Raw genomic sequence first — 22766 nt, 5'->3', positions numbered from 1 at the left:
ATTCATATTAAATTTATGTTGAATAATTAACATTCTATATTAACATTCTACATTATAATTTTTTATTTTTAATATGTATTTATGCCCCCAAAATTTATAATTTATATGTATAGTGATATTAATCACAATACTTATCTAAATCCATTGCGATAGATGTCGCGTTGTTAGACAAAATGTTGTCAGTGAACAAACCTCAAGTTGGCTACCGCTGTGTATTTCTCTTAATAACCTAACCGAAAATCAAGAGCAAAGTGCACATGGATTATTAATACACATCAATAAGCTTTTAACATTTTAAACATATTTCGATAGTATAGATAAACGGTTGGTTATTTTTTGTGCAAATATATTCATACTGGTAACTATAAAAAGGATATTATCACACATTTCGTAAAATTCTTGAAATTAACCTATATGCTAACCTTCTGTTTTTTATTTACTAAAATATTTGATAGACTTAAATGTTCTTTGACGCAAAGAGAGATATTTATCACTGAAAAAAAATGAATTTCGTTTTTATTTCGATTAAAACAAATCGTATTATTTTTCCTTTTATAGTAGGAAAAATGGTGTTGTCGTGTCGATTTTATAAAGAAAAGTATCCTGAAGTGGAAGATGTAGTCATGGTGAATGTACGTAGCATAGCTGAAATGGGAGCATATGTACATTTATTAGAATATAATAATATTGAGGGTATGATCCTCCTTTCTGAATTGTCTAGAAGACGTATTAGATCTATTAATAAACTTATTAGAGTAGGAAAAACTGAACCAGTTGTTGTTATTAGGGTTGACAAAGAGAAAGGTAAAGTATATAAAAGCTTTATGCATGAAATAATCCTAAAATTATTTTAATCATTTCATCTAATAGTTCATTAAATGATTCAATATAGGTTATATTGATCTTAGTAAACGTCGTGTATCAGCTGAAGATGTAGAAAAATGCACAGAGAGATATGCAAAAGCAAAGGCCGTAAACTCAATATTAAGACATGTTGCAGAATTATTACATTATGATAGTGATGATCAGCTAGAGGAATTATATCAAAAAACTGCATGGCATTTTGAAGAAAAATATAAGAAACAAAAAGCTTCGGCATATGATTTTTTTAAGCAATCAGTTTTGTGAGTACAAAGAATAAAATATGTGAAATGAAATATTGTTAGTTTTGTATAGTAATGATTGTTAAAACATTGTCACTTTAGGGATCCATCTATTTTAGCAGAGTGTGGACTTGATGAACATACAAAAGAAGTATTATTAAATAATATTAAACGAAAATTAACTTCTCAAGCAGTAAAAATTAGAGCAGACGTAGAAGTAGCTTGTTATGGTTATGAAGGAATTGATGCAGTGAAAGCTGCTTTAAAAGCTGGTTTAGCTCTTTCCACTGATGAACTTCCAATTAAAATTAACTTAATTGCACCACCACTGTATGGTATGTCTCTACTTTTATGTTTTTGCATAATCTTCATCTATGGATAAAAACTTAAAAATTTAATTTCATTTTAGTTATAACAACATCTACACCAGAAAAACAAGATGGTTTAAAGGCATTAAATGATGCCATTGACGCTATACAAAATAAAATAACATCATTGGGAGGTGTATTTAATGTTCAAATGGCTGTATGTTTTGTCATTATTATTAGAAACTTATATATATTCGAACCTTTTATGTATATGATAATAATTTTTTAATTTATAGCCAAAAGTTGTTACTGCAACTGATGAAGCAGAATTAGCAAGACAAATGGAACGAGCTGAACTTGAAAATGCTGAGGTTGCTGGTGATGATGATGAAGAAGAAGTGGAAGGAATGGATGGATTTAGTGGCGGTGAAGGCGCAGAGGAAGATAAAAAACCCGAAAACGATTCTCAAGAAGAAGAATAAACATAGAATAAATTAACAAATTATCACGTTTCATTAACTAACAGTTGTTTCTAAATTACGATTGTACTTTTATAAGTACTGCCTTGTTGGACATTATGCAGAATATTTCAAATATGTACACAAAAATCAATGTATTATAATTTATAAATAATTTTTTATGAACTTCATGAAATAAACAGATCAATAATGTCTAAATTACTAATAGAAAAATTATCCTTTTTTCATATTGGCAATATATTTTCAATTTTTTACTTAATAAATTGAAATTCTAATCCTTTAATCTTTTACATGTTTATGATATATGTTAATTGCAAAATACTTATGTATTTGATCTTATTAGAATACAAATTTTACACAGATATTTGTATTTTTACACTTTTATTAAAACTTTATACAGTTTTATTTAAATTGCTTATTCATTTGCAATCGTGACTTCCACTTCAACACCAGGTTCAATGGAAATGCTTGTAATTTGCTTTACAATTTCTGATGGTGAATACAAGTCAATAACTCTCTTGTGAATGCGCATCTGGAAACGATCCCACGTTTTTGATCCTTCACCACACGGTGTTTTACGTGTGGTTATCCTTAAGATTTTCGTGGGCATACGAACTGGACCCTTCACCTTAAGTTTTTGTTTGTTTGCTCCATTTATCAATTCCGAGCAAACTAAAACAACATGTACAATTAAGAAAATGTATGCAATAATAATATAAAATAATATTGTATAAAGATAACATATACAAAATACAATTTACCTTTTTCGAGAGAGCGTACATTTCGTGAAGTTAGTGTAATCCTAATTCTGTGAATAGGAGTTACTTCTTGTCCTGGTTTTTCAGGGTTGTCAACTTTTGTACTTGCCTAAAATATTATCGAATAAACCACAATTAATATTATTAAATGAAAACATACAGCTGTAAACCGCGTGTTTGGACATACAATTAACCTAACAAATGGAACTTATATAAAAGGACTTATAATTCGTTAAACTAATTTAATTGAAAATCTTATTTCCGGTGAAAATTAACAACATAATCACACACCATTGTTTAATTGCTTTCCTGGTCGAGATGATCAATTTCTTTTTAAACAAACTGATCAGCGCTGAACCAATGCAGGCACACGTTGCATGTGCTAAACTGAAAGAGATAGGAAACACCATGATTTCCGGTTAGGTATGATTCAAATATTCTAATAATTTCTAGTGAAAATGCATTAGTAAATATATTTTTTTTATGAAATTCACTTTATATATGAATAATATTACATACTAATAAATTTTATATTAATTTATATTTACAAAATCAAAGACAATTTCCATAATTAATTCCAAAAATTAATCTTATTCGTCACCAGATTACAATCATTTATACAATTAAATTATTAATACATTATATGTTTAAAAAATTTAATCTGTATTTTTATTTTTATGATATGTATTATCTGGTTAATTACAAACTTTTAGCTGTACATATCATTTGTTCTAAATTCTACCGCTAATTGCATATGCTTAAATGTTGTTTTCATTAGAATTCTTTATGACTAACTTCGTCCAGATGTACATAACAGAACATTACACTATTGGTGCAGTATGTTTTTTCGTATATTCTAACCAATAGCATTACTGTTACATTCCCTTCAGTACTTTTATGTTAGTGTTGTTTAACTACTTGAATCTGAAGTATTCTCCAATAAAGTTAAATGTGGATGACTTCAAGTGATCGAATGCGCTGTCGCGTCCTTTGACACGCTTAACCGTTTACGAAAACGATTTCGCTACACTTTTGCTGACATTTTGATCGTTTTACCATGCCAGATATTTACAAAAAATTCAGGAAGTTACGTCGAACGCGATATATTCGCACTTAGTAATAATTACAACGTGAAAGTGTATGAACTCCAAAAACTAAAATAGTGCCGTGTATCCATCACATATATTTGCTTTATTGATATTTTGAGTGTCACAGGCCTTGTGGTGCCTATGCATATCTTGAGGTAATACATTCTCTAATGGATGTAATATCCAACATCTTATGTATAACAATGTATTTTGAAATTCTTTAGCTTTATAAGTGTGCTAAATAGTATTACTGTTTACATTGTTTTCTTATATTTATGCACAAATCATAGACATAACCTATGATGCTCTATTATAATTTGTTTTAAAGTACTAGTATTATATTTTATACAAGTAAACATATATTAGCATGTTATATTATCTTTTTATTAATTTATTTAAGTCATACTTTTGCTATATGATTTGTATTTGTTGTACGTATGTAGAAGCTTCTACTTACTATTTGTGTTGATATCAAAACTATAATGGCATATGAGGATAAAAGCTACTAGTTTGATAATAACATAAATATTCATGTTTATTTTTATTTTTAACTCATTTAATCTTTTTTAATTTGTTGATTTTATGTTTATTTTTATCATTTTAACACTATACACTTTATATTTTCTTATTCAGTTATATAATTGATTAAGCATTATACAAAAATCACTATTATATTGTAAATTATTACAATATATCATTATGTACATTGAATTATAAATTATATTATAAAATATCAAAATATATGTGAAGTTGGTAGAGTTGCATTATATAGTTGTAACAAACATTGTTTTATTTTAATAAAATGACTTTATTACTTAAATCATTAAAAATAACATTTTAAGGCAGAACAATAACTAATGAGACATATAATATTTCAGAATTTGGACGGTGTTCTAGATTATTTTAAGGATATAAAGTTTCTCATATTTGGTTAAATCATTTAGTAAACATGTCGGAAATAGTTTACCCGCAAGGGTGCAGATCTGTCACAGAAGATCTGGGTCCAGATGAACTTATTAGAAGATTAAAGGTATATCTGATAAAATGATTTATATTTTATATAAAATATAAAAGAGACAGTAGATAAAACAATTAAAGATAACTGATATCAAAATTTATCAAATAGACATTAGCTCATACATTACAAGCAATGGGTCAAGATGAAGGAATGTATCAACAATATATACCACTTGCATTACATTTGGCAGAAGAACATTTTTTAATGCATCAGAGTAAAGATGTACAACTTTTGATTGCATGTTGTATTGCTGATGTTTTGAGGGTTTATGCTCCAGAAGCTCCATATAAAGATGCAGAGCAGGTAATATAAGTTAATTAATTATAACGTTTCGTAGAATATTTTATATAAATGTTTCTAATTCTTTTTGGAAATTTAAGGATTTAATAATAAATTAATACCCTTATCTGTTATAGGTTAAAACAATATTCTTGTTTCTGATTAAACAATTAGCTGGACTGAAAGATCCAAAAGATCCCGCTTTTAAAAGATATTTTTATCTTCTGGAAAATTTAGCATATGTGAAATCATTTAATATGTGTTTTGAATTAGAGGACTGCCAAGAAATCTTTTGCGCACTTTTTTCTCTTATGTTTAGGATAGTAAAGTATGTTTAACATGATTATACAGTACATAAATACAATATATAAATGAATAGTTAATTAATTGCTTGTAATTCTAATGATTTCAGCGATGAACATTCTGGGAAAGTCAAAAGCTTTATGTTAGATGTATTATGTCCACTTATTACAGAATCTGACATTGTTAGCAATGAACTACTAGACATCATACTTATGAACATTGTAGAACCAAACAAAACACAAAAGAAGAATGCATATTTACTTGCAAAGGAGTTGGTGATCAAATGCAGTGATACATTAGAACCATACATTCAAGCAGTGAGTAGAATAAAAGAAACACTTTTTTTTGTTTGTAAATCTATAACACAAGAAGATAAAAGTTAATAATACCAAACCTTTTTATATTTTAAAATTCATAGTTCTTTAACCATGTACTGATCTTGGGCAAAGAGGAGAAGAGCTTACAAATTTGCAAGAAAGTGTATGATTTAATTTATGAGTTAAATCACATATGTCCAAGCGTCTTGCTGTCCGTCCTACCACAATTAGAATGTAAACTAAAATCTTCCTCTGAATCTGAAAGATTGGGTGCTGTAGCATTATTAGCAAGAATGTTTTCTGAGAAAGGATCTCAGTTAGCTGTGCAACACACACAATTGTGGCGTGCATTTTTAGGAAGATTTAATGACATCAGTGTATCAATTCGTATCAAATGTGTGCAGTATTCAATGCATTTTTTATTAAACCATCCTGAACTGAGAAAGGATATTACTGATACGTTAAAGTTAAGACAACATGATGCAGATGAAAGTGTACGATATGAAGTTGTGATGGCTATAGTAACCACTGCTAGAAGGGATTTCGAAGTGGTATCAGACAGTGAAGATTTGTTAGAATTTGTTAAAGAAAGAACATTAGATAAAAAGGTATGTTATTTTTTACATGAAAATATGTAAACTGTGAGTATGAAAAAAATATTAATATTTGTTTCAATTTTCAGTTTAAAATCAGGAAAGAAGCAATGGCAGGATTAGCAATGATATATAAAAAACATTTGAATGATGCGGATGTACCGCAAGCTACGAAAAAGGCTGTTACATGGATAAAAGATAAAATATTACATGGTTATTATATGGCAGGAATGGAAGACAGATTACTAGTAGAAAGATTACTAAACACTTGTTTAGTACCTTACCAACTACCAGCTGGTGAAAGAATGAAAAAGTTGTATCATTTATTAGGTACAATTGATGATCATGCATCTAAAGCATTTGTAGAATTACAAAAGCATCAGCTTGCGTAAGTACACTCTTTCTTAAATTTTTTTTTTATTATTATCTTATATATATTCATTTTGTACTTTTATATAAAATTTTATATTTCAGTGTACGAAGAGCAGTGGTTGAATGGTTAGAAATTGTAAAAAAGCCAGACGCCATGGTTGAACTTGTAGCTAAGATTCATCAGATATCTCGCTTTCTACCAGATCCTATGAAAGTTCAAGAATTTATACAGAAGTTCAGTGCTCACATGAGAAAAGATTCGGCTTTATTACAAGGAATGGAAACAATAGTTCAACCAAACGTTTCTTGTAAAGAGTGTGCAGATACAATAAGTATGGTTCTTAAAAAATTGGGTCAACCTGTCATGACGAATTTGTATTACAACACAATAAAAATGCTATTGGAAAGAGTCAGTTCTGTAATGATTGATGAAGAAGCAATTAGGGTAAGTAATGCATGTGGCTATATTTTTGCATGTCTATATTCATATCTTTATATCAATTATGTTTTAACAGGTCTTAATTGGATATGTATTAGATTGTTTAAAAGGTGGCAATGTAATAGAAGAAGTTGGACTTAATCCGAACAATGCAGGTGAAAAGGGTTTAAGGTTACTTGTGGTAAGTCTATAATTTTATTGCACAAAGACATATGATCTTCGCTTTTTATGTTACTAATTCATTTTTATATGTATATAAAATGTTTTTCTTCTAGATGCTTTCATTTGTATTTGGTCCACATTTTCTTCATAATGATATTTTGATGCAACTTGTTCATCTTTTGGAATTGGAAGATGAAATGGTAGCACCGTTGGTTCTTTCGATTTTCACATTTTTAGGGAAATATAAACCTTTATGTGATGTTGCACCGGATATTATGAACCTTATGGTTCCAATATGTAAAAATTTCGCAGAAACAGGAACACCAAAACAAGCAAAACAAGCTGTTAGGTGTTTATTTGTTAATATGACCAATATTCATGATACTATTTTCCCTGAAATCATTGAAAGAATTAAAAATAGTCTTACACCAACTTCAGAATATTATCGAACATCTATAGTTACATTAGGTCACATAGCTTATAATTTACCAGAAAAGTATCAAGTACAAATAAAAAATATGGTGTCTAGGAAGGTAAGTTCTGCTAAATATTATATTATTATTTCAAAATTATGATAATGTGATTTAGTTCAGATTAAGTGTGCTGAATTTATAGATAGTCAAGGAGTTATTAGTGAAAGAAAGTAGTGAACAAACTGCTGATACCATTGAGGGAGACTGGTGCAGGGAAGATCAATTACCTGAAGAAACACGTTGTAGATTAGAAGGATTGAAATGCATGGCACGCTGGTTACTAGGATTGAAGACTGATGTGCTCTCTGCACAAAAAACGTTTAGAATGCTGAATGCATTTGTAGTAAACAAAGGAGATCTTTTGCAGCAGGGTCGTTTAAGTAAAGCAGAAATGAGTTGGTTGCGCTTACAAGCTGGTTGTTCAATGCTGAAGATTTGCGAACAAAAAGGTGTTGGTGATCAATTTACAGCAGAACAATTCTATAATTTATCTCAGCTCATGGTGGTACGTTTCTCCAAACTATGATTTATTGATTTATTTTTTAAAAATAAATTTTGCATATTTGTATGTAAATAGAGAAAAAAACTTGATTAAAAATATTGTGAAAATGTATTTTTTTCATAGGATGAAGTTCCACAAGTGAGGGAAGCTTTTGGTAGCAAATTACATAAAGGACTTGGAAGAGGAATTCCAAATAAGTGTTTGCCACTAGACTTTATGGGTTATTATGCACTAGCTGGCAAAGAGCAGGACAAAAGATTAAAATGTGTTTTAAAAACTTATATGCAAACTGATATAAATAAAAGGAGAGATTATGTTAAGACATTGTCATTGGGTACAGTGGAACGGGCCATGGGTAAGAAACTAAATAGTAAGGCATTATCGAAATATTGTTTAATATTATTCTTTTATTATTAAACACGTATTATTAGAAAAAGATAAATATAAAATATTTTATTCAATTGTTATTACAGGTCAACTGCCTCACATTCTTCCTGATTATATGCTAGTATTTGCAGTCCCTATTCTTGCACATGATCCTGAATTTACAAGTCATTTGATGGTTAATCAGTTGAAAGTGATACAACAATGTTTGTGGTTTATATTAGAACCCCTTATAACGAAAAATGAATATTATTGTTATGGTTTTTATAAAAATCTCATAGAACGAATGAAGAGTCATAAGGATGCTTTAAAACCTGAGGATAATAACATGAATTATGTAATTATAACAAATTATTTATTATTTATGAATCAGGTATAAAAAGCTTATATTTACTATGTACTTGCAGAAATTGTGGGCTGTTTGCGATTTGGCTATGAATGTGATATATACAAAAACGACAAATTTCGATATGAAAGAATTTCCAAGTGAAACACGAATTCCCACCATGTACTTCAAACGAGCGGATGAATTGTTGACTAACACTAGGAATTACTTACCTGCTGAAATGCAGATAAACATGTCGAGTCCTAAAGGAAAGGGTTCTCTTCATAATACACATTCTGTCAGTGAAAGACCACAACGTAGGGCTAAGTCCAAACAACAGAAGGAAGTGGGCATTGGGCCGAACGAAACTGATGCAAGGGTAAGACAACTAAAATAATGTATAGGATAATTTTAGACAAAGTATGATTTAGAGTAGATTCTTATATATATGTCGGAGATGAAAGGACATCGGGACCTTTCTTTAGAATGTTCGTTTGTAATTTTTATATGAACGATATATATATCTAAATAATAGTCTTAAAAAGTCTATGAGTATATGTAATTTCAAGCTGCAAATTGGAGAAGTGGAATGTATTGATGCGCAGGTAAAATTATTTATAATACATTGAAATTCAACATCTATTTCTCTTTTGTAGTATATTATACTTCATATTTCATAAATATAAAGTATATGTATTATATTTAATATATTATATTTACTTACAGCCAGCGGAAGCATCGGAAACTAGAATTCAATTACCTGGTTTAGAGGAAGAAGTAAGAAAAACATATTTATGATTGTAATTTGATATATAGTAAAGATATGATTTTTCAGATTGAAGAACCACCAGCAAAGAGGGCATTAAGAGAATCAGACAAAGTAAATAAATAATTAAGTGAATGAACTGTATTCAAAGGGATGTTAGGAATAGGGGAAAGACCGTGATCATCATAAGAATTAAAGAATCTAAAAATACTTTACAAATTAGAAAACAGAATATTTTGATTATGTACAACAATTAATAAACCTGTCGTTCGCGTATGTCTAGACAGTAAGATGTTAAGATAATGATACATTAACGTCAAATAATTGATACATATAAGCTTACAAGTCAAGAAACTTCATGAAGTTGCATCGCATTCATAAGGAAATTAAAAATTTACTAACTGATCATATGGAAAATATTTTTCTTTCAATTGTAAAAAAAAAAAAAGACATGAACTTGGTTTGGTTCTAATTTCTCTACACGTTAAAAAAAGCAATGGCACATTCATTTATAAAAAATACAATCCTTTGTATAATTAATAACTGTTTAACCACCATCTTTTTTACATAAGTCTTCGAAAATATTTCCCTTTCTTTCTTGTGAAACATCTGACAATTGTTGTATTGTTCACTTTTGCATTGACGAATACAAATGTTTATATATACTATTTCATGTGCATTTTTCTTCATAGATTAATGAGATTGTATACAAAATTTTTGTAACAAACTATTCCAAATAGTAAAATCCTTACATGATATCATCAAACTTAATTGTAGTTTTCAGAAAAAAGTAATCGAAAACCACATTTATTACATGAAATACATCGAAATAATACATTTCATTAAATCTTTACACGCAGAAGAGAACAACATAACGTTGTTGGATTTCTGTGAACATCATGTATTAAACAAAAGGGTGTGTGTCAATTGGCTTTGTGATCCAAAGTTGTTTGATTCTATTAATCTGATTATCATTATTATTATATTATATCATAATTAAGATTATTGCCTTAATGCTATAATTATTTTATTGAAAGAATGACAATTTTGATAACCATCATTTCCTGAGGAAATATGTATTTTCTCATAAAATTATCTGTTTATATTTTAACCCAACAATTAATGTAAATGAGATTTGGTCAGCGCACGGCCACTAATTATTAATTTATTTCAGACAAGGTGTCCTTATAAATACTTCAATAGTATCTAATAAATGTATACATATAAATATTTTCAACGGATAGTGCGCATTAATATAAAAAATAAACGTAAAAATTTTTGTTATACAAAAGTATCGACAATGCACCACTAATTCAATAATCGATTGAAGTTTATCATCATCGAACGTGACAGTTATTCTTCCATCACTGTCATTATTGTATATGTATTATAAACTTACTTTCGTATCACTTTAATTCAAATTTGTATCCAGAACATATATTTGTACAAACAATATAGTAAATGTATTATTCCGATATCTCGAGGAATTGTATACATACTTTGAATGGTTTAAATACTTATATTTTTATTTCGTATTTTATAAGATGTTGAAAAACATTCATTGCATTTATAAATATTTATATAATAGTAATTTCACATATTACCAATTGCTTTAAATATAATGTATTCATTTAAAAATATATTTTATTTCATAACTACAGTAAACAAAAATAAATGAAACTTCTGAATAAATATAGATTAAGTGTAAAATTCTATAGAATTTACTTAATATTTAGAGTTAAAAATAAATAATCTCATACCTTTTTGTTATTAAAAAATTAGGAAATTGGATACAAATTTGAATAGCATTAAAATAATTTAAAATGGGCCTAGGTTTTATAAAATTTCCTTTGTCTTCATTAGAATTCTTAGTATTAAGCATTAAATTGTATTAAACATTAAGATGAGAATGAGAATTGTGTATGAGGCTGTGAATGGTGATGTGTGTTTGATCTTATTATATAAACATTATAGAATTAACACATACCTATTACCTCTTCACTGAAATTACAGTACAATGCAAATCTTGCAATTTTTAATTTTTTAAACATTCATAAAGATCATTCTTTATTTTTCATATATGTACAAAGCATTGTTCATAAGTCATCAGCAGTGCATTGTTACTGTTTCAGCTTCATGAAATTTAATTTGATATTTCTTGAAATAATTTATAAGTTCAAATTGTTTTGGATTATACTATATTTTATCTTATGGTATTATTATCAAACATTTGTTTCTATAAGTATTTAATTGCATAGTACTGCAATTTTTTCAAACAGGTTATAGACTACAAAATATACATATTCTGATGAAAAAAACCAATTAATCAGTGCTATTCATCTGTCAATCTGTGAGACATAAGTGACGCATTGTAACGGTTCTATAATAAAACAAATTAAGTAAAATGGTATGTATTTAATAAGATATAGTTACAAATATCAAAATTAACGTCTTTTAAAATTTGATCTACTACCCTTTTTTCCTATGTTTAAACTTTTTGCATTTTTTCTTTTACTTTGATTTTTTTTAACATTTGCCCTAAAATAAATAAAATAGTTACTTATAAAAGCATTATTATGTATGTTTCTAAAAATAATATAATGATATGTAATATTTTATTTTACCTTACTTTAATAAAATATACTTACTCGTAACGCATTTTTTTCACAGCTTTTTTGCTTGTATTTGTTAAGTCAGCAGCAAATGAAGATTTTGGCCGTTTTAGCGATGCTGAAATCGAATTGAGATTATAGAAAAAAAAATAAGATCCAATCTTTCATAATTAAAATGAATAATTTACTAGAAATTACCTTTTCTATTAGATGAAAAGTTATCATTCTCTACAACTGCTCGAATTTTATTTTGTTTGTTCTTTTTCTTAGCTAGTCTCGCTTGGTATGCTGCAATTTTTTCTAATTCTTTTTTGGCTCTATCCTCTGCTGTTTCCTGTTTAGGTTCTTTAGATCTCTTTTTTTTTTCTTCAATTATGTTGGATGGCTCTTTGTTTTGTTTCTTCTCTTTATTTGTGTTTTGTTTTTCAGTCAATGATAATTTCTCTAAAAATGATATAAATTATTTTGATAATGTGTACATGTATTCCATGTGAAATTTTGAATAGCTACAATTTCAAATACAAAAATTAATGGATTGAAAATTACCTTTTTCTTCTTTTCTTTCTTTCTGAGTTTGGAACCAAGTTCTTTGAGTGCCTTTATTACTTTCATTTTTTAATAATTTTTCTGCTCGATTTGCTTGATTTTCTATCTTAGCTAATTCCCTTTCATTTCGTTCTTCTTCTAAAATTTTGTTTACATCGGTTTCAAGAGACTGTAATTTTTTAGAATATTTGTCGATTATATCAGGAAGTATTATTCGATTCTTTACTGGATTTTTTGCATTTTTAATAATTTCTTTAACCAAAGAACGTTCTTGTTCTCCAGCTAGTGATACTGACACTCCAACACGACCAGCTCTAGCTGTTCTCCCAACTCTAACAAATAAATAAATAAAGCAATTAATTTTTTTTTATATTGGGTACTTGTAAAAATTCACAATCAAATTAAATATTGATACCTATGAATGTAATGTTGCATGGTAACCGGCATTACGAAATTAATTACAGTTTTTACCCCACTAATATCTAAACCTCTTGCAGCAACATCTGTTGCTAATAAAATATCTATTTCTTCATTTTTAAATTTTGTTAAATTTTCTAGACGTTGTGGTTGTGTAAGATTACCATGAAGTTCTCCTACCTATCAAATTATATATAATAATGATTTAAAAGATTACCTTTTACTTTTTACTACAAACTTCAATATACTTTAATATTTATTAGAATAAATTATATTTTAAACACCTTGATGCCTAATAACCCTAATAAAATGTGTAATCTATGAGCTTGTTTTTTTGTTTGCACAAAGACCATGACATGATCATGAAAGGTTCTACAAATTAGGGCTGCCAAAATTGCTTCACGATCTCCTTCTCTTTCTTTTCGTATCCTATATTAAAAGTATATAAAAAATGAATATATACATACATTAAACAAGAACATAAACATGATCAATTAATTGCATAAGATATAATTTTACCGAATAAATTCTTGGCGTAAATTAAAAGCAACGTCTTGATTGCTATCTACAAAAACTTTAACTGGTTTATCTAAAGATACAGCTGCCAAATCTTTCACTTCTTCAGTCATAGTAGCTGAGAATAAAATTGTTTGTCTGCTTCTTGAACATTGTTTTACTATGTACTTCATCTGTTCTGCAAAGTATTCATCTAACATCCTTATAAATAAAAAAGTATATGTATATAATCTTCCAATTATAAATTAATAAAAGGAATATAAAGCAAATATTCTTTTTTCATTTACCTATCTGCCTCATCTAATATAAGCACTTCAATGCTGTCTAATGAAAACGATGGCGTATTTCTTAAATGATCAATTAATCTTCCTGGAGTAGCTATTACTATATCTGGATTCTTCCTTAATACAGCCTCCTAATTTTAAAGTAGTAGTAAATTAATAAAGGATTATTTCTTAGTATAGTGTTCATTTACTAATATTTAAGTTTCTCACAATATATCAACATACTTGAACTTTCACATCTAAACCACCAACAGATAATCCTACTTCAATTGTTGTAAATTGAGATAACTGCTTTGTAACTTGATACACTTGCACACCAAGTTCTCTTGTTGGAACAAGTACAAGAACACGAGAAATAGAAGGACCATCTAATGGCCTATATAATAATCTTTCTAGTGTTGGTAACATATAAGCTGCAGTTTTACCAGTACCTGTAGCAGCACAACCACATATATCACGACCCAGTAATGCAACAGGGATGGTAGCAGCTTGTATGGGTGTTGGATGCACAAAATTCATGGCTGTTATAGCCTTTAAAGAATATGTATTATGAATTAGATATTATATTAATATATATATTAATTATCAAATACTAACATAAAATCTATGTAACATAATATATTGATATACAATACCTTTAATAAAGGACGTGACAAATTCATTTGGTAAAATGTTGCATGAGTTTCTATATTTGAATATTCCTCAAAGTTAATTGTTTCTTCATCATTTTCTTTAACAACCACTTTCTTTTTACTTTTCTTTTCTTTAGTTTTAAATATATCTAAAATAAAACATTTACATTTCTTTAATCAAGTTTACATTATAAAGTAAAAAATATTGTTACCTTTTCTAAGCTCGTCTTCTGATAAAGATTGTTCATCATCTTCTTTTTTAATTTCAGGTAAGTCTATATTGGATTCGTTATCTATTTCATTCTAAAGGAAGAATATATAAATGTAACGTAATTGTTGTATATGTAATTGAAACAACTAAATATCTAAAGAGAAATAACATCAAAGTTATATATATATATATGTACTTGTATTTTAGATTCGGATCCTCTTTTAATTCTTTTAATTTTATCATCAAGTTTTGTCTTAGCTTTTCGTTTAATATACTTGTTTAAGTCATTCCATGTGTCTTTATTGTAATCGGAAATATCATTTACAAATTGAAAATTGTTATCGAAGTCTTTATTTTCCTTTTTCTTTTGTTTCCTAGGCTGAAACTACATTAATTCGGAAATTTTTATTTTTCCAAAATAAGAATCATACAGTAAACAATCATCTTTCTAATTGAGTAAAGTTGTACTATCTAACCTAATATAATTTGTTAAATTATGTCTTACATCATCTTCGACATCAGAATCTTCAGAGAAATTTGGCACTTCCTGATCATCTTCAATTGTTTTTATTAAATCACAATTAGTATCCATTTTCAACAATAAATACACATATTACAAAACCATATACAATTCCTAATACTTCAACCACGTGGAATATCTACTGTAGATATGTAAGTATGTAGTGACATCTATATATATATATATATATATATAATACCGATATATACCGATACGAATTAGAAAATTATAGTTTAATAATAATGAATTTCCACTAATAATATCATAAACAAATTATAACGAAATACGTATAATATGTATAACTTATTATTCATTAAATTAGCATCTTAATTTCAAATATACACTAATGACATATGAATTCAATTTGTTGAATCTATTATACTCAATTTTATGATTTCATTTTAACTCTTATACTCAACATAAAAAGATGTATAAAATATGTGATATTGAAATATTATATAAAAATAGGATAAATTTGAGTATCAAATAATTTGTATTAGAAGAGGTATTAGCAGGTATTAGTAACTTCAGTTTTAGTAACTTTAATTTTCTCACATTGGATGAACAGCATGCTTATTCTTATTACAGCGTTATTACAGCGTAATATTGGCGCGAAACTTCTTCTTATGTTATGCGTTTCTTTTCGATTCCACGTTTCACACACTATTGGACTAACTTTAACGCGAGTGATTGAATGATTGAGTGATATTACCATGGGTATTTTAGGTTTATCAAAATTAATAGCAGATATAGCACCAAGTGCTATTAAAGAACAAGAATTAAAGCACTATTTTGGTATGTAGGTAATCAGGATAATTCGGAATTTTGAATCATTTAATTATCAAAATTAATTATGAAAGGAATATTTTACATTTTCACTTTCCATTCTAGGTCGTAAAGTAGCCATAGATGCGTCTATGTGTTTATATCAATTTCTTATTGCAGTACGAAGCGAAGGAGCTCAGCTTACATCTGTACATGGTGAAACAACAAGGTATATATTTTGACAAATAGTTACATATAAATACATATTTTGTATTACTTTTAATATTTTTTATATTATAGTCATTTAATGGGTACATTTTATCGAACAATACGTTTAGTAGAGCAAGGAATAAAGCCTGTGTACGTGTTTGATGGAAAACCACCGAACCTAAAAGGTGGAGAATTAGCAAAACGAACTGAAAGAAGAGACGAAGCACAGAAATTGTTACAAGCAGCAGAGGAAGCTGGTATTTCTAAATATTAGATTATTTCATTTTAAAAATGATTTGTGTTTTTTCTTCATTTATTTATTATATAGAATGTCTGGTAACCATCAGTTATCACAGTACAGTTGAATGGAAGGTGATTCTACATTAAAAGCTAAGTTGAAAATATACAATAAATATTTTTCATATGATGCTTTCTTTCTGAGAAAGTTCTGAAATCAAGTTTGAAAATTTGACAAGTATACTTGGACTAATTTCGGGTTGAACAGGAGTCAAACTGCACTTTAAAATAGAACAAAAATATAGCTTTGCTTTTGAGAAGAATAGATTTAAAAATGTATCACGTGTATGCACTGGACCAGTTCTTTACTAAACATGTTCAAACTTTATTTTCTTGTAAATGGGGCATATTCCTTTAAATGGAAAAATTTCATTTCACCTTTTTGCCTTATTTTCGCATGTAGAATAACCTGCTACTGATTATTTATTCATACTTAGTTGATACTTAGTGAAATTCAAGTATGCTCAACAAAATTTCAAGCTTGACTTCCTCGGAAACAAAGCGTTATATGAAAAAATTTTATTGTGTACTATCATCTTATTTTTTCACATATAATGACTTCTTATAATCAGAGTCTTCTTAGGTCACAGTTTTGAATTGTACCACCAGTTGCAGAACACCCTGTATATGATAATTACATCAATTTATATATCATATTAAAATCTTTTGTCATTTTCTAGGAAACGCAGAGGATATAGAGAAATTTAACAGAAGATTAGTAAAAGTTACAAAAGAGCATGCAGAAGAGGCTAAACAGTTATTGCAATTAATGGGCATTCCTTACATTGATGTAGGTAAAACAAGGCGTTATAAATTTTACTGTAATACATATATTGATTTTATAGGCTCCATGTGAAGCGGAAGCTCAATGTGCTGCTTTGGTGAAGGCTGGTAAGGTCTTTGCAACCGCTACAGAAGATATGGATGCGCTTACTTTTGGATGCAATATTTTACTCAGGCGATTAACATTTAGCGAAGCAAGAAAGATGCCTGTACAGGAATTTCATTTTGATAAAGTATTAGAAGACCTTGGATTAAATCATGATGAAGTATGTAAGATCGATACCTTTATTGTATACACGATATAAATAAAAATATTTATTTTCTGGCCATTAATAATAACTTGTTATTTCTGCTTATTTACAGTTCATTGATCTTTGTATAATGTTAGGTTGTGATTATACAAGTAGCATTAAAGGAGTTGGACCAAAAAGAGCTATAGAGTTAATTAAAACACATAGGTCACTTGAAAAAATTGTTGAAAACTTGGATACTAAGAAGTTTTCCATTCCTGAAGACTGGAATTATAAAGAAGCTCGATTATTATTTCAAGAACCTGAAGTAATAGATCCTGAAACAATTGATGTAAGTATAACATTCTATGTATAGTATAACATTTGTAAATGATTGGAAATATTTATAAGCATTATAATTTTTGCATAAGCTGAAATGGACAGAACCAAATGAGGAAGGGTTAGTAAAATATCTATGTGGCGATAAGCAATTTAATGAGGAAAGAGTAAGGAATGGTGCAAAAAAATTATATAAAGCACGAAATACTTCCACTCAAGGAAGGCTAGATACATTCTTTAAAGTATTACCAAATCCAAATCCTCCAAAGCGTAAAGTAAATATAAATAACGGTTTTTAAGAGTACACTTTTTTTTTTAATCTACTAAATTTATCATATTTTAAAACAGGCAGAAGACACAAAGGGAGCTGATAAAAAACATAAGAAAGGAACAACAGGAAAACCGCGTGGAAGGCAGCCAAAATAATTGTTCAAAGTACTCATACTTTTTTAATTTTTATGAGTGCTATATACTGAATCATTTATAATATTTAACATATAAAGTCATTATAAATAATTCTGAATGCATTTAGATACTTTCATATTTATTTCATAAAATAAATTATAGACATTCGAGTAATATTTTTCATTTTACATACATCGTCCAATATTTATGGCTTAACTTGTACACCCTGTTACATAATTCCTTTTCATTTATGTATTCTAGTAAATTACAATTTGGAACTATATAAATTATGTAATGACGTATATAAAGTAAATTTTATTACAATATTTATTCAGTCTTGGTTTTTGCACCATGTGTATTTATTGTACAGTTTTATTAAGTGTATAGAGATTATTTTAATGTTGGACGGTATTTGGCAGTGATAGGAGATAGGGATGTTGTTTATAGTATGTATTGATAAAAGAAACTGCGATATTTATATAACTGAAAACTTTTATACATATAATATTCAATTGTCACTGAAATGTTATTATAGTACTGCCGATAGCATTGGGATCTAATATATGATACAATGCTTGTTCAATATTATGAGGTCCATACACCCTGTCTACAACCATCTGTAATTGATCAGCATCAACTAAATCGCATAGTGCTTGTAAGTATGTTGCGTTAATCTTTGAACCTTCTTTCCATTGATGCATATTAAATCCAAGCACGTACTAGAATAAATATCGAATTTGAAATCAAATTGCACAATAGAAAAATACTACGTATATAATTTCATTTACCTGTATTAGTAACTTTATTCGTACACATCCAGCAAATATGCTTCCAAATACAAGACCTAATGAGTCAGACGTTAATTGTTCGGGAACTGTAGAGACATAAAAGCCATAAGATGCTAAGTGTTGCTTTAGTATACGTTCATTAATTGGTTGACCCCCAGTATAAAATATAGTATCAAATCTAAAAATTTATTGATCGCTTAACACAAGTAAATTTAATATATCGTTAAATAATTGTTATATTGAACGTACTTATCATGTAATTGTAACTCTTTTTCTATATCTGAATTGTCTAATGGTATAACATCGTCTGCTCCCAAAGCTTTTGATACAGGAATTGCATTCTGTTTACACATTGTAACTACATGTCCACCCCATAGCTTAACTAATTGAGTTAAAATACAACCAACAGGTGTATTTCCACCATATATAAGTACTCTATAGGATATTTAGTTTAAAAAGTAACTTCTACATACATATAATAATAAAACTATTTGTTTATCTGCAGTCGGACCCCTTATAACGCGGACTAAAAATAGTACCATTGTCCCCATACAACGTGATTAAGAGTTGAAAATGACTCATTTCTGATATTTTTGCATTAACTGTTGAGCGATAAGAAGGGGTTGTTTACAGTGTGTATTGTGGAACGTATGTTATTTTTTCATATTAAAAAAAGACTACAGATTTATTTAGTTATAGTTTCTTGCGTTCTTGGATTCGAATAACGCGAAGTCCGTATAACACGGAAATATATCTCGCTTTATAGGGGGTCCTACTGCAATTATTTATACCGTTTTCCTTTCGCATTGCCTTCCTGGATCGCAGATCTATTAACTAAAGCATCCCAGGCTAAACATCCATTGTAAGGAAGACTTGCAGATGCTTCAAAGGTAAAAAGTTTCGGTCGTTTAACTACTTGAGTTTCTGGGACAACTATGTATTCTGCCATTGTACCAGGAGCCCACGAAGGTACAGCTAAGAGCACTTCATCTCCAATGTCAAAATTAATAACACTTTGTCCTATACCTATCACTATTCCAGTACAATCTCTGCCCAATGTTACTGGGAGTTCTTTGTGTTTCTGAAAATGAATAAGTAACATTTTTTAAATATAAGTAATACGATAAAATGGAGCATTTTAATTTACTTACACCAGAATTGAGGAGTCTTCTGTAAATTTTGGAATAACCATAACAAATTTTTGTGTCAACAACATTAACAGAAGCTGCTTTAACTTGTACTAATAATTCGTTAGATCTTTCGATCATAGGCATTTCAGCATCATCTATCATGGACACGCCCTATATTGTTTATAATAAAAATATATTTGCTTCAGTAATATTGCTTCAGTTATATACTTACATTATTTAGTCGCATCAACTTAAGATTATTTATTTTCTTACACGTCAATGTAACTTAATATAATACCTCGATACCAATGTAACGGTGACATATTATAGCTTTTATATGATGCATATGATGAGATACATGCCCCCAATTAACTCCAGCATAATAACCAAGTAAAGTACCAACAACTAAACCTGTCAGACAAAATGCAAGTTCCCTTTTGGACACTAGAAGAAGAATTATATTTTCATTTTTTTTCCAATTAATATTAATATTAAATAATGAAATGTTAAAATTTATTTTGCTACCTCCGTTAGTATATAAGCTTTTTATTTGTCTGTAAAGTACCCTGACATTAAAATGTGTATTATAGTATCGATGTTGTAATTGTTCCCAAGCATTTTCAATCCAAATAAGTATATGTTGTACAATGTCTTTGACATTTTGCATTGTTTGGTTCTCATATAATTTGTAAAAAATTTGACGTGCTTGAGTCAACCATGTTATGACCCATTGTTGTCCTTGTTGTGCAAATAACGATGTTTGAATCTTCTCGCCAACAAAAAATTTAACATATAATATCGAAGATGAAGAGCCGAACGTCAATTATATTTCATTTATTTGGACACAAATATGACAAATAATCGATAGTGATATATCTTTAAAAAAAAATTACAATTACCTGAAGTGTCTCGACCTGATTCGATAGATGAAACCAAATTTCATCCATGATTTTGTAAACTGGTTTGACAGTTCAGATCTAATAAATCATTTTATATTGCACACTGTTACAACGGCCGGTTAGCTGAAGATGCAGCACAGTAGTTATATAAATAAACGATTAACACATTTCGTATAACTCAAAATAGATACCAAGTTTCTGTTTCAAAGTGTGACTGCGAAAACATTGGAAATTATAGTTTTGAAATCGCTACGTTATGCATTATGTAAACGTCGTCGCCTCAATCACGAGGTGACTTGGAAAGGGATTTTATAAGGAATGATAACAATTGATGAAACGCCGTTTGCTGTTGAACGAGATAGGTTAACTCGAGTCGCATAAATTTAACGCAAATTCATTTGTTTTCTGTGTGATATAACTCGTATGACGATTGTTATGAAATTTTGTCATGTGAGATAAAAGCACAAGAGTGCTTAATGCTAGCGAAATCTCGCAGTTTATTGCTAAAAAATGGTTTTATTTTGTCAACAGGATAAAAAGTAACGCAATAAACAAAGATTATTTTAAAACGAAAATTTTGGTATTCATACATACGCGTATGATAAAAGATTTATTTATACTTGTTGATTGTGTAACATTAATGTTTTGACACAATTTTCTAAAGCGTCAAATATTTGTTTGCAAGGAAATTATTTGTGTTTTGATTTTATATAACGTATTTTACAGATTATAAACTTGACTTTTAAAGAGAAACAATTTGAATATGTTATACAATTATATCGTATATGTGTGCGTATATCATACCTTGTTAAAGTTTCAGTTACTAATTTGCATATTTTTCACAATACATTTTTTTATGGTTGTTGAATGAACAACGATCGTGCGATTAGTACGTATCATATATGTTCACGCAATTACTTGTTACTTCTGACACAGATCATGAGCGCATAGGTATTTTAAATATCTTTAAAGTGACATACTTTATCGATCAGTAAATTTTAGATCAAAGCTCAGTCGATAATATTACCAGTATAGTTATCGATATAGTCGTGTATCATCATTCATTGATAACGTTGAATCGCGGTAAGATCAACGGTTAGTATGGTAGGGCACTGTGCTAGAGTTCTGTATCAAGTCCTGAGTCAATGGCACAGGTCGGTGGTATGGATGAAGCTGCGGCTGGTAAAGTAGTTACGTGTATTTTTAAAGCATTTTTAAACTGTTCATTAGATGGCAATATTTTAGTTTTGTATAGAATTGTTAGCACAGAATTTATATAACGTAATTTGGAACGTAAAAAGTAATCATTACTCTAACTGTATAGAAAACTAGATATTTTAAAAGATACTAAAAAACAGATTTGTAATTTAATACTGCTCGTATAACGTATGAACGTTAATCGAAAGACTAAAAATATACTTTCACCAATTATAGTTATATTTCTATATTTTTCTATTTTTTTCTTTATTTTACTTTTTTTTATGCGTTTTATTTCCCTAATCTTCCTTATTCT

The 22766-nt window shown here is 28.5% G+C and overlaps 6 protein-coding genes across 14 annotated transcripts; 3 read left to right on the top strand and 3 right to left on the bottom strand.

Moving 5' to 3' along the window:
- The first annotated feature begins 171 nt into the window (after positions 1-171).
- eIF2alpha (eukaryotic translation initiation factor 2 subunit alpha) lies at positions 172-2103 on the top strand. 2 transcript variants are annotated; one of them, XM_069128275.1, is made up of 6 exons: positions 172-324; positions 559-804; positions 893-1124; positions 1206-1438; positions 1513-1628; positions 1708-2103. In XM_069128275.1, the coding sequence occupies exons 2-6, from the start codon at positions 567-569 to the stop codon at positions 1891-1893; spliced, it is 1005 nt and encodes a 334-aa protein (XP_068984376.1). In that variant the 5' UTR covers positions 172-324; positions 559-566; the 3' UTR covers positions 1894-2103. The 2 variants fall into 2 exon arrangements, with proteins under 2 accessions (XP_068984376.1, XP_068984375.1); XM_069128274.1 differs by having other exon boundaries at positions 175-358.
- Positions 2104-2254: 151 nt separating this feature from the next.
- RpS20 (ribosomal protein S20) lies at positions 2255-3086 on the bottom strand. Its single transcript, XM_069128277.1, has 3 exons — positions 2940-3086; positions 2652-2757; positions 2255-2562 (listed from the first exon to the last, which is right to left on the bottom strand). Exons 1-3 carry the CDS (start codon positions 2940-2942, stop codon positions 2306-2308), a joined length of 366 nt encoding a protein of 121 aa, XP_068984378.1. The 5' UTR covers positions 2943-3086; the 3' UTR covers positions 2255-2305.
- Positions 3087-3604: 518 nt separating this feature from the next.
- On the top strand, positions 3605-10732 carry pds5 (cohesin associated factor B pds5). Of its 4 annotated transcripts, none has more exons than XM_069129013.1 (17): positions 3605-3891; positions 4615-4766; positions 4863-5057; positions 5171-5361; positions 5446-5653; positions 5755-6261; positions 6336-6634; positions 6721-7063; positions 7134-7238; positions 7333-7752; positions 7835-8197; positions 8318-8549; positions 8668-8915; positions 8986-9282; positions 9473-9508; positions 9630-9680; positions 9739-10732. In XM_069129013.1, the coding sequence occupies exons 2-17, from the start codon at positions 4686-4688 to the stop codon at positions 9793-9795; spliced, it is 3633 nt and encodes a 1210-aa protein (XP_068985114.1). In that variant the 5' UTR covers positions 3605-3891; positions 4615-4685; the 3' UTR covers positions 9796-10732. The 4 variants fall into 4 exon arrangements, with proteins under 4 accessions (XP_068985114.1, XP_068985113.1, XP_068985115.1 ...); XM_069129012.1 differs by having other exon boundaries at positions 8318-8564; XM_069129014.1 differs by lacking the exon at positions 9473-9508 and having other exon boundaries at positions 8318-8564.
- A 1337-nt stretch (positions 10733-12069) lies between these two features.
- Positions 12070-15569, bottom strand: Rs1 (Dead-box helicase Rs1). The gene is made up of 13 exons (XM_069129016.1): positions 15393-15569; positions 15084-15272; positions 14889-14979; positions 14680-14825; positions 14270-14575; positions 14048-14175; positions 13764-13961; positions 13529-13673; positions 13243-13424; positions 12828-13159; positions 12480-12725; positions 12318-12399; positions 12070-12207 (listed from the first exon to the last, which is right to left on the bottom strand). Exons 1-13 carry the CDS (start codon positions 15477-15479, stop codon positions 12114-12116), a joined length of 2226 nt encoding a protein of 741 aa, XP_068985117.1. The 5' UTR covers positions 15480-15569; the 3' UTR covers positions 12070-12113.
- Positions 15570-15985: 416 nt separating this feature from the next.
- Fen1 (Flap structure-specific endonuclease 1) lies at positions 15986-18612 on the top strand. The gene is made up of 8 exons (XM_069129031.1): positions 15986-16202; positions 16299-16401; positions 16473-16639; positions 17360-17469; positions 17525-17728; positions 17826-18044; positions 18124-18306; positions 18380-18612. The coding sequence occupies exons 1-8, from the start codon at positions 16121-16123 to the stop codon at positions 18455-18457; spliced, it is 1146 nt and encodes a 381-aa protein (XP_068985132.1). The 5' UTR covers positions 15986-16120; the 3' UTR covers positions 18458-18612.
- Positions 18613-18900: 288 nt separating this feature from the next.
- LOC138187832 (reticulon-4-interacting protein 1 homolog, mitochondrial) lies at positions 18901-22195 on the bottom strand. Of its 5 annotated transcripts, none has more exons than XM_069129028.1 (9): positions 22058-22195; positions 21254-21599; positions 20880-21120; positions 20653-20798; positions 20376-20525; positions 20016-20305; positions 19474-19659; positions 19225-19402; positions 18901-19155 (listed from the first exon to the last, which is right to left on the bottom strand). In XM_069129028.1, exons 2-9 carry the CDS (start codon positions 21299-21301, stop codon positions 18952-18954), a joined length of 1443 nt encoding a protein of 480 aa, XP_068985129.1. In that variant the 5' UTR covers positions 21302-21599; positions 22058-22195; the 3' UTR covers positions 18901-18951. The 5 variants fall into 5 exon arrangements, with proteins under 5 accessions (XP_068985129.1, XP_068985131.1, XP_068985127.1 ...); XM_069129030.1 differs by having other exon boundaries at positions 21254-21331; XM_069129026.1 differs by having other exon boundaries at positions 21254-21756; positions 22058-22189.
- Between the last annotated feature and the right edge of the window lie 571 nt (positions 22196-22766).

Source organism: Bombus flavifrons, chromosome 15 (genome assembly GCF_040668555.2).
Source record: "Bombus flavifrons isolate JBK064 chromosome 15, iyBomFlav1_principal, whole genome shotgun sequence".
In the NCBI taxonomy this organism is placed as follows: Eukaryota; Metazoa; Arthropoda; class Insecta; order Hymenoptera; family Apidae; genus Bombus; species Bombus flavifrons.
Note: the sequence above shows the minus strand (reverse complement) of the source record. Positions and strands in the feature narration are given on the sequence as shown.

Bases quoted from the DNA above. Each gene is read 5' to 3' on its own strand.
- eIF2alpha (XM_069128275.1), top strand. From the start codon at position 567: ATGGTGTTGTCGTGTCGATTTTATAAAGAAAAGTATCCTGAAGTGGAA. The intron at 805-892 runs GTAAAGTATATA...GATTCAATATAG, and splicing joins TAGGGTTGACAAAGAGAAAG to GTTATATTGATCTTAGTAAA. The intron at 1,125-1,205 runs GTGAGTACAAAG...TTGTCACTTTAG, and splicing joins TTTTTTAAGCAATCAGTTTT to GGATCCATCTATTTTAGCAG.
- RpS20 (XM_069128277.1), bottom strand. The intron at 2,563-2,651 runs GTAAATTGTATT...ATGTTGTTTTAG, and splicing joins TGTACGCTCTCTCGAAAAAG to TTTGCTCGGAATTGATAAAT.
- pds5 (XM_069129012.1), top strand. From the start codon at position 4,686: ATGTCGGAAATAGTTTACCCGCAAGGGTGCAGATCTGTCACAGAAGAT. The intron at 8,565-8,667 runs GTAAGGCATTAT...TTGTTATTACAG, and splicing joins CATGGGTAAGAAACTAAATA to GTCAACTGCCTCACATTCTT. The intron at 9,681-9,738 runs GTAAGAAAAACA...ATGATTTTTCAG, and splicing joins TACCTGGTTTAGAGGAAGAA to ATTGAAGAACCACCAGCAAA.
- Rs1 (XM_069129016.1), bottom strand. From the start codon at position 15,479: ATGGATACTAATTGTGATTTAATAAAAACAATTGAAGATGATCAGGAA. The intron at 14,980-15,083 runs GTACATATATAT...TTCTTCCTTTAG, and splicing joins GATCCGAATCTAAAATACAA to AATGAAATAGATAACGAATC. The intron at 12,400-12,479 runs GTAATTTCTAGT...ATTCGATTTCAG, and splicing joins CTTTTCATCTAATAGAAAAG to CATCGCTAAAACGGCCAAAA.
- Fen1 (XM_069129031.1), top strand. From the start codon at position 16,121: ATGGGTATTTTAGGTTTATCAAAATTAATAGCAGATATAGCACCAAGT. The intron at 16,203-16,298 runs GTATGTAGGTAA...TTTCCATTCTAG, and splicing joins AGAATTAAAGCACTATTTTG to GTCGTAAAGTAGCCATAGAT. The intron at 17,729-17,825 runs GTATGTAAGATC...GCTTATTTACAG, and splicing joins TTGGATTAAATCATGATGAA to TTCATTGATCTTTGTATAAT.
- LOC138187832 (XM_069129028.1), bottom strand. From the start codon at position 21,301: ATGGATGAAATTTGGTTTCATCTATCGAATCAGGTCGAGACACTTCAG. The intron at 20,526-20,652 runs GTATTATATTAA...TAAACAATATAG, and splicing joins ACCGTTACATTGGTATCGAG to GGCGTGTCCATGATAGATGA. The intron at 19,660-20,015 runs GTATAAATAATT...AATATCCTATAG, and splicing joins GGCAATGCGAAAGGAAAACG to AGTACTTATATATGGTGGAA.